The following is a 9,689-nucleotide window of genomic DNA, read 5'->3' on the forward strand; positions in this document are numbered from 1 at the left end:
AAAATAATTAATCACGTGATAAATATATTTCAATAATTTAATTGGGATCTCTTTTATTAGAGAGCGCGGGCTAGTTCTGTGATATATTTCTAGGTGTCGGAACCGGAGTTCGAATCCGTGCAATATCACAAAATACAACTGTGAGTACTTTATAAGAATGACACTCAAACCATAAATGTTGACTGTTCGCTAGTTCAAAAGTAGCAACTTTGCTATATATATACATACTTTTATAAGAAAGAAAAATACCACTTTCAAATGTCCGTTTTTGAATTTTATTACACTTTTACCTATATATATATATATATACTGTTTTCAAGCTTACATTGTTACGAATTGTAATCTTGTTTTAATAGTTATAATCCAATCGCCAAATTACAACAATTTTTATAACTAATCATCAAAACTGTCAGTAGTTAATATTACGAATTATGGCGCTAAGTGATTAATTATATTGATGCTTAACCTTTTAATAACACCATCTGATGTTGCTTGTTGCAAACAAATACTGCGAATTGTCGAGTCGATCATAAATCGCTCTGTCGCGAATATTGAAGTTGTCGTGAAAATTCAAATTTTCTAGCTGAATGGTACCATATGAGGTAATTGGACAGGTAATTTTAAAATAACAATCAGAGATCTTTGAACCGAATAACGGCATTGACGATTGCTATGTATTACAATTTCTAATAGCCTAAAACTGAGTTAAATTGTAATTTAGATTTAGTAGTTAAATAAATTCCGATATGTATCCAATTTACGATATTTGCCAACAAAATTGATGCACACAATTTTCTTTGTTTTATACAAATATGTTTTAATATACAAACATTAATACAATTTACAATAACAGTTATTACAAACAGCTACTACAAACAATGATTTATATACAAAAGTTTCACAAACTTACAAGCAGTACAAAGTCTTCTTTCTAATCTGGAACTTCCTTGATGTCTTATCGAGGATTCACGATGAGAGAGTTAATTTCGAGTTGACGTAGGTACAATTCACTTAATAGGGAGCTAGCTAGCTCTGTGGTCTTCACTGATCACACGCTGATTTCTCCTACCGATGACGTTTTCGTAAAAGTACTAATGTCCAATGGGAATCCTCTGAAGTTGAATGATTTGTAATGTTCGACTATAGCACACCATAGCGTTGGTTATATTTATAAGCGTGTGGAGAGTTTTATCGAAATTTCAGTTTACGTAACAATACTGACGCTAGCACTAGCGTTTACGTACACACATATATTGTTGATTCTTACACTCGAGAACATTCTACAACTTTAGAGAATAGGCGGGAGTTTCGCAATACATATTTAACAGTATAAGTTACATATATACAATTCTAAATATAAATTTAATTCAAACAAACATCGATATTAAAATAAATATATAATAATAAATCTGTCACACAGTTTCTTTTATAACGGAACCACAGCTGAATGTGCGGATCGTATTTAGAGGCATCACGTCTCGAACGCTGGACTTTTGAATCCGTACTTCGATATGTCAACCATTAAGCCACATTCTGCTCTAAGCTGTCGACAATTTTTAGGAATTTACACCCCACCCTCAAGTGTTGAATGTTATGGTTAAGTATTATTTTTAAGAAATGAGTATATACTCTTAATTAGTTTGATACTTTTACAGATTAATAGTTTTACGTTTTAATGGTCAAATTCTGTAGTCAACAGTTTTTGGTTTTAGACTAAATACATATTCGATACTGTAGTTCTATAATAAGGATCACAGAGAAGTTAAGTTAGTGTTCAAACATGTTTTGGCGTTTCTTCACCGAAGAAAATTAGTAATTTCTTGAAGAGTCTTCTCAAAATTGCCTTGTTTAATAAGGAAACATATTTTGTTACAATATATGTTTTCTCAGGAAACTGAAACATTGCCTTGTTTAATAAAACGTTATTAATCTTACTCAGAAATAAATTTAAATTTATACATATTGTTTTGAAAGAGTCAGAATGAACTTAATGTTTTCACAATGAAAGTCTGAGCAATGGTTTTTAATTTTCTCAAAAAAAGCAAGATCGTTTATTCTTATATTGGTTTTTTAAAGGTATTGTTGCAACTTTAAAAGTCTAATAAATTTTCGACAGGATAATGAACAACTCAAGGGTGTATTACAATGTCTATAGGTTAGTGTAAATCTCCACCAGGAAAGATCAGAGTTTGACATACTAGTGACGAAACAATACTGTTGAAAACAGAGAAATCGTTAGAACATTGTAATGCTAAATTTATGATAAAGCCCTCCTTTAAGGGCCTTTTTTTAGTTTTGTTAGAAAAAAATATTCATTTTTAAACTTTTAAAAATCATCGTCTCTAGTTTTTTTTGTATAATGAGTGTTATTTGATGATATCACTAAAGGAATCAAACCTATAATTCTATTGTTACAAGCCTTGAAGCTTACCATTAAGCTAATGGGAGATATAGTGTGGAGAAGTTTCAGGACCTTGTAGGAATACATTATTCAGGAAAAAAAAAAGAGAAAAAATGTTTTACGAAAAAGATTTGCCAATAAAATTATGTTTAGCAATGCTTCTGCTACTGCATTATTAACTATACTCTAGTTTAGCAATAAAATAAAACAAGAAATCCGATGTTAAAATCCTCTTGTAGAGACGTATTACTTACTTCCCTAGCATGCAAGGATCTACCTACTAGATGCGTCCCTTGGTTGTCTCGGTTACTTTATCTTAACACGTGATCATGATAACGGTATTAATGTGGTAATAAACAAAATCATGGGCGCCCGCAGGAAGGGGGGTTACTTGACCTCCCTGGATTTTCAAAAAAAAATTACTAGATATGTAAAATCATTATTGGAAAATCATAAGGTATTTGTATTTCGATTTCATAATTTTTTCAAACTTGAGTTACTTGACCCCCTAATTGTTTTTTCTGCAGACGCACTTGAACAAAATCATAATGTAGAGCTCGAGTTTTCTCGGAAAGTACTGTTACGTCTCCGTTCGTTAGTTAATTTTCCGTAAAAATTCTTCCCGAAGAAACTTTACCGATACAAGTCCTTTCTTAAATAAAACTGGTTTATTCTTTCTGAATACAACTTTGCGATACACTTAGTTTCAACAGTCGCTCTATAACAAACGCTATAATTCACAACGAACTTCTCACGTGCTCAACAATATTCTTACTCATTACCTTACGTTGCTTCTTAGCCGGTCGTATATATATACAAGACTACCCCAATCTAGTAGTCTCCCGACATTTCATGAAGGTTCGAGAAGGAAGTGGCGTGATACGAGCGTCACGTGACCTGCGTTGTCGTAACAGTACCAACTGAGCTTCGACGAGATAAATATGGGAAATGAACACCTGATAGTATTTTGTTATCAGTCGCAGCTTATCAGATGACGTAAGAATAAAATCGTAATTTGCTATTTTCAGATACTTCTTTCTTGGCATCTAAACAATACATTTCGGTTGAAGTACTAAAGAGGAAGCATACTTCTATAATATTATCTTATATATTATAACTCACTTTAGTCCAAAGAAATAGTATACATAAATCAAAATCCCCAAGTGGCACAGCGGTATGTCTGCAGACTTACAACGCTAGAATCCGGGTTTCTATACCCGTAGTGGGCAGAGCACAGATAGCCCATTGTGTAGCTTTGTGCTTAATTACAAACAAATATCAAAAAGATGGCGAGACATGTAGCGTCCCCTAGTGGGTCAGCGATAAGTTTACGGACTTACAACGCTAAAATATGGGGTTCGATTCCTCGTAAAGGTTTATTTGTTTTGAATTAAGCACAAAGTTACACGATGGGCTATCTATGCCCTGCCCACCAAGGGTATCAAAACCCGGTTTCTAGCGTTGTAAGTCCGCAGACATACCACTGTGCCATTGGGGGCGCCCTCGTAGAGGACAGAGTACAGATAGCTTATTGTGTAGTTTTGCTTTAAAACAGATGACTTAGTATGAAGAGAAATTCGCTAAGAACAACAAGTTTTGTCATAAGTTTTAAACGTATTTATATCAAATATATATCATGTTACAGTTTAAATTCCGTAAACTGGCGAATCATTAGAAGTTAATAGGCCTAATATTTGCGAAAAAAATCACTTAAAATGTTTAAGCATTTGTTTGAAATATCCGGTATTCATTAATTTACTTTATCTTTAATTCCCATTTTCAGAGATACTAATTTTACAATATATATACATTTTGTTTCGTTAGCTTTTGAACAAAACCAGAATATCCATCTGCTATTCAGATAAGCACTGCTATTCAGCTACCGCTTTAATCTTGTGATTAATGCAGAAAAAAAAAAACTGTCTCAAACGCCATCTGTCAGGTGCTGACACGGATGTATCTTGATACTGAGGGATTTTTTAAGTTGAGTTACCAAGATGTTGACTGGTTTGAGATTGATACACCAACAACAGAAACACAGACAATTCCTGTTGACATACGGAGTGGTCTGTTTGCTTAGTCATTGCATGTGAGTTTCAATGTTTTTTTGTTTTTTTTCATAAATAGCATAATGCATAAGCTTTATGTTTTAATTTTATTTCACCGGTAATTTTACAAGCTGTTCAAACACTATATTGTTATTGAGTTGTTTAGTAATCATTAACACTTTTCCTTCAAACTTGTGGTTTTTAAAAATATTTTACGTTACACGATTTTAATGGACATCTAAGTGACACACGTCTAGTGAAACACTACATAATTTATGCAATGATTTTACAGCAGTTCTCCAAACACAATATGTTATTTTATCTGTTCCATTGATATTTTAGTTTTATTGTTGACCGATGGGATCCATTCGGGTAGATCGTTAAATAGTTGTTTGATTCAAACATTTACTGTAACGTTGTTCTTTCGTTGACGAGTTCCTTTGAAGTGCCCCCCAGTGGCACAGCTGTATGTCTGCAGACTTACAACGCTAGAAACCGGGTTTCGATACCCGTGGTGGGCAGAGCACAGATATCCCTTGTGGAGCTTTGTGCATAATTAAAAACAAACAAACAAACAAAATCCTTTGAAGTATTTGGTGAAAATAATTCAAAGTCTAGTCCACGTTACGTTAACAAATTAGTTTATTTCTCCTTTAACATATTTACAAGCTCGAATACAGTGATAACTTGAAGGCCACGTTTATAGCTATAATGCACTATTTTAACATAAAAATAAACATATTTATATAATTTCATGGCTGATCGGTCAAGTAACTGAAAACAAACACTGACTGTTGACTATGGGCTGTTAACGTGTTGTCACCATGCCAACAATAGTTGCTCATTATAAGGTGTTAATATATTAATAATTAAATTAACAAATATATTGTTAAATGTTAACTGTGAGGTATTAATGCTTTTATAGTATGCTAATAGAGACATTGTTGCTAATTAAGGGGTGTTAATATGTTGACTGTATACTAACCAAGATACTGTTACTTATTAACTATGGAATGAGACTATTAGCATAGTATGATAAGAAAGATATCATTAGATGTTAACTTCACAGTGCTAATATGTTGAGTGTGTACTAACAGAGCTAGAGGCAGTTGGTGTTAGTATGATAACAGTGATACTGTTAGATGTTAACAGAATTATTTGTTGATAGTTTAGACATGAATACACACATTAAATGGGGTACCACTAGTCAACTACAACATCATATACATTTACAGCTATAATAAAAATACTCATATATAGCCTGTCACTATCTTTATCTTTGATCTATGTGTACTCCATGTCAGTCAAATTATTGGTGTTTCAAAAGTCATACAAATAAATTAAATTTTATAAGACACGTATACAGTTATTATGATATATGCGGAATCATATTTTTTACTTAACGAATAACATATATATATATTTGCTGAACAGAACTTCTGTTGTTTCACTTGGTCGCGACATAGCTGTGCCAGCAGAAGATTATAAAGAAAAATATAAAACAAATTTACGATTAGGGGATTGTCCTGAACGTGACGTCACATTTACAAATGGATCTACAGAACGGATTAAGTGGTAAGTTTTTATTTCAGTTATAAAATGTATACAAAGTATACTTGTAATGATAAAAAAAGTAAATAGTTTCAATAATTCACAACTTATCCTTGCAGAATATTCTAAAAAAAATACATGTAAATTTTGATTAATAGGATAAACTGCTTGAGTTATTTGAAAATCAGCTTGTAAAAAAAAAAAGGCGTATCAACTTTCTGGAAATATTGAGATAAAATGTGATAAAAATGCGTCAGGGCAAATATTAGGGTTAAGTGATTTTTGCTTTGTATAATCAGCGATAGTTTTGTTTAGAGCTCTTGTAAACACAGGTTTTTACCTAAATATATTTTAAAGACATCATAGTCTTCTGATGGTTGTTTTTGCTTGCATGAGGGGGTTTTCTTTACCTTCCTTTTTGTGTTTAAAGATACCTCAAGTTAGGTAGACATCTTGGAAAAATTTCTGTATGAATTCACCATTACTCGCATAGAGATCATACTATGTCACTCCTTAAGGTAGTGTACCATTACTGTAATACATACGCGTGACAATTTCTTGTTCTTCTCACATACTTGAAAGTAACTGATGGTTTTAATTAATTCAAAAGTGTTACATTTAAAAAGTTGCTATTATTTCTTCAAAAGGAGATCGAAGGCCGCCTGGAGGGGGTCACCTGTTTTAACCACTCGCACCACTATATAGTAATACGTTATTTGTCAGTCAGTCAGTAGGTACTAAAATGACGTCACATAAGGGACGCTTAACGTTGCAATTTGTACTGTCGTGACGTCAGTAAAACGTGTGCATGCCATGAATCACGAGAAAAATTACTTACTCTGTAGGCTACAACACAGCATGACATATGAACTTGAAAAGCAAGAAATAAAAATATTTGTTAATCTTAATTTTGGTTTTATTTACTCTTGAAACAGAACACTTTTGGGAACCCTGCAAAAGTACATCTAGTTGTATTTCAGAATCAGTTATTCAGTAGGCTTCTCACTAAACACTAACTGATATTGTGTTAAATCACGGCAATGTGAAGTTCACAGGCCGCGTCACTAAACACTGACTGATATTGTGGTTCCTTACTAAACACTGACTGATATTGTGTTAAATCACAGGCCGCGTCACTAAACACTGACTGATATTGTGGTTCCTCACTAAACACTAACTGATATTGTGTTAAATCACAGCAATGTGAAGTTCACAGGCCACGTCACTAAACACTGACTGATATTGTGCTGTGATTTAACACAATATCAGTTAGTGTTTAGTGAGGAACCACAATATCAGTTAGTGTTTAGTGAGGAACCAAGTGTGAAGTTCACAGGCCGAGAAGAATTTATTCCACAGTCGGAGTTTGAAGTGGAAGTGCGTCGTGTAGAGACGGTTGAAGATATTCTTACTCATGGAGCCGGAGCTATTGGACTCAGTGTGGGTGTGATGGGTCTTGTTGGGGTTAGTGTCAAGGTGAGTAGGTATAGCGTGAAATAACTGTTTCTTGTATTGAACTTGGCATCAACTGAACAGCAGCTTGTTGTGTGCCTTGGCTTATATTAATTGTTGGGTGTTACTGTTATTAATTACTGGATATTACTTATATTAATTGTTAGGTGTTACTGTTATTAATTATTGGATATTACTTATATTAATTGTTAGGTGTTACTGTTATTAATTATTGGATATTACTTATATTAATTGTTGGGTATTTGTTTTATTTTTTGTTTTTGAAGTTAAGCACAAAGCTACACAATTGGCTATCTGTATCGAAACCCGGATTCTAGCGTTGTAAGTCCGCAGACATACCGCTGTGTTACTGGGGGGGGGGGGCTTGTTGGGTATTACTGTCACTATTATTGGATACTAGCTGGAGTACCCGTCTGTTGAACAGGTGAAATATAAACCCGTTTGTAACAAAAGATAGGAAATTGTGCTTCTATTTTTATCTTAACATAATATACATTAAAAGTGCAATAAAATACATAAAGGTACCAACACTGAAAAGAAAGACATACTGTTTTCAAGGATTCTATCGATATGAAATTAGATGGGGGTCCAACTTTTGGCCTTCTTCATGCCATCCTGTATCACTGTGTCAAGTTTCATGCTGGTTGATCAAGAAATGTGGAAGCGTGTAAGCCTTGTAAGGAGCAGATACACACACATATTAACGTTTATTTATATAGATTACAGATATTAATTGTTGGGTATTAGTTATTAATTATTGGATATTACTTATATCAGTTGTTCGATATTACTGTTACTAATACTGGATATTACATTAACTGTCGGGTTTTACTTATATTAATACTAAACAGTTTCCTAGGGTACGTCACACCTACGTTTAGGCAATTCATAATAGGCTCATAATTAAGCATACTTTGTGTACCCTCTTCTCAAAAGTTTGTGTATTTAAAATTTAGACAATTGTTATGAAAATTAGATGGCTATTATGTTTTCTATTCTAGTTACAGTCATCAGGCAACATCAGAGCAAATTAAACTCTTTTAAAAATGTAATAAAAACGAAGTAAGAATGAGCACCAGAAGATGTGAAACAATCTTACCAACTGCATTGTTTTATGATATGTAAAATGAACAAGTTATTTTTACTGCACATATGGGTTATTATAATTGGGTAAAGTAATTTCATTCTGAACAGGTGAAGGTAGCTGTGACTAAGCAGACCACTCGGAAATCAGTAATGTGGATGTCAAAATATCGGTTACAAACTGGAGTTATTTCCCTGCGAGACGCAAGAGGGCCTCCTCTCCCAGATGACAGCCTGACTTCGCTATATCTGAGCGAGATCGTTGTGGGTGGGGAAGAGATACTGTTGGTTAGTATGGAGTTTAATGACGAGAAAACCAGAGTTGAAGTAGAAATCACGATCAAAATAAAGATACTGTTCTTCACCATTTCTGCCAAGATGAACTTTATCAAGGAAAATAGAAAGTCCACAGCTTCGGTGGAGGTGGGTTCTGTTAGTAAAGTTGAAAAGATCCTTTAGATTTGCGAAGAAAATATTTTTACCGAGAATCAGTCAGAGAAAACTTTTTTATGACATTATTTTGAATGTATAGGCTTTAAACATACATACTTTTTGTGTGTGTGGTAGTCACATCAAGTCAGTCTTGTATTACGGTAACGTTGTAAGCGAGAATCGTTTTATCGGTCTTGTAATACGTTAACGTTGTAAGAGAGAAATGTTTTTATCAGTCTTGTAATACGTTAACGTTGTAAGTGGGAAATGTTTTATTGGTCCTGTATTACGTTAACGTTGTAAGTGAGAAATGCTTTATCGGTTTTTATATTCCGTTAACGTTGTAAGAGAGAAATGCTTTATCGGTCTTGTATTACGTTAACGTTGTAGGTGAGAAATGTTTTCTCGGTTTTATATTCCGTTAACGTTGTAAGAGAGAAATATTTTATCAGTCTTGTATTACGTTAACGTTGTAAGTGGGAAATGTTTTATTGGTCCTGTATTACGTTAACGTTGTAAGAGAGAAATGTTTTATCGGTCTTGTATTACGTTAACGTTGTAAGTGAGAAATGTTTTATTGGTCCTGTATTAGGTTAACGTTTTAAGTGAGAAATGCTTTATCGGTCTTGTATTCCGTTAACGTTGTAAGAGAGAAATGTTTTATCGGTCTTGTATTACGTTAACGTTGTAAGTGAGAAATG

At 33.4% G+C, this 9,689-nt stretch overlaps 1 protein-coding gene and 1 long non-coding RNA gene across 2 annotated transcripts; both read left to right on the forward strand.

Annotated features, from left to right (window-relative positions):
* The first annotated feature begins 4,340 nt into the window (after window positions 1-4,340).
* LOC111083078 lies at window positions 4,341-5,944 on the forward strand. The gene is made up of 2 exons (XR_002608784.1): window positions 4,341-4,490; window positions 5,884-5,944. It is a non-coding gene; the product is annotated as an uncharacterized LOC111083078 (long non-coding RNA).
* Window positions 5,945-5,999: 55 nt separating this feature from the next.
* On the forward strand, window positions 6,000-9,051 carry LOC111083079. Its single transcript, XM_022379326.1, has 3 exons — window positions 6,000-6,024; window positions 7,274-7,476; window positions 8,668-9,051. Exons 1-3 carry the CDS (start codon window positions 6,000-6,002, stop codon window positions 9,013-9,015), a joined length of 576 nt encoding a protein of 191 aa, XP_022235034.1. The 3' UTR covers window positions 9,016-9,051.
* The last annotated feature ends 638 nt before the right edge of the window (window positions 9,052-9,689 follow it).

The sequence above is a fragment of the Limulus polyphemus genome, unplaced genomic scaffold, assembly GCF_000517525.1.
Source record: "Limulus polyphemus unplaced genomic scaffold, Limulus_polyphemus-2.1.2 Scaffold8122, whole genome shotgun sequence".
Taxonomy (NCBI): domain Eukaryota; kingdom Metazoa; phylum Arthropoda; class Merostomata; order Xiphosura; family Limulidae; genus Limulus; species Limulus polyphemus.

Excerpts from the sequence above, each read along its gene's own strand:
- LOC111083079 (XM_022379326.1), top strand. The coding sequence starts at position 6,000 with ATGGATCTACAGAACGGATTAAGTG. Across the intron at positions 6,025-7,273 it reads TCTACAGAACGGATTAAGTG|TGTTTAGTGAGGAACCACAA; the intron begins GTAAGTTTTTAT and ends AATATCAGTTAG. Across the intron at positions 7,477-8,667 it reads TTGTTGGGGTTAGTGTCAAG|GTGAAGGTAGCTGTGACTAA; the intron begins GTGAGTAGGTAT and ends CATTCTGAACAG.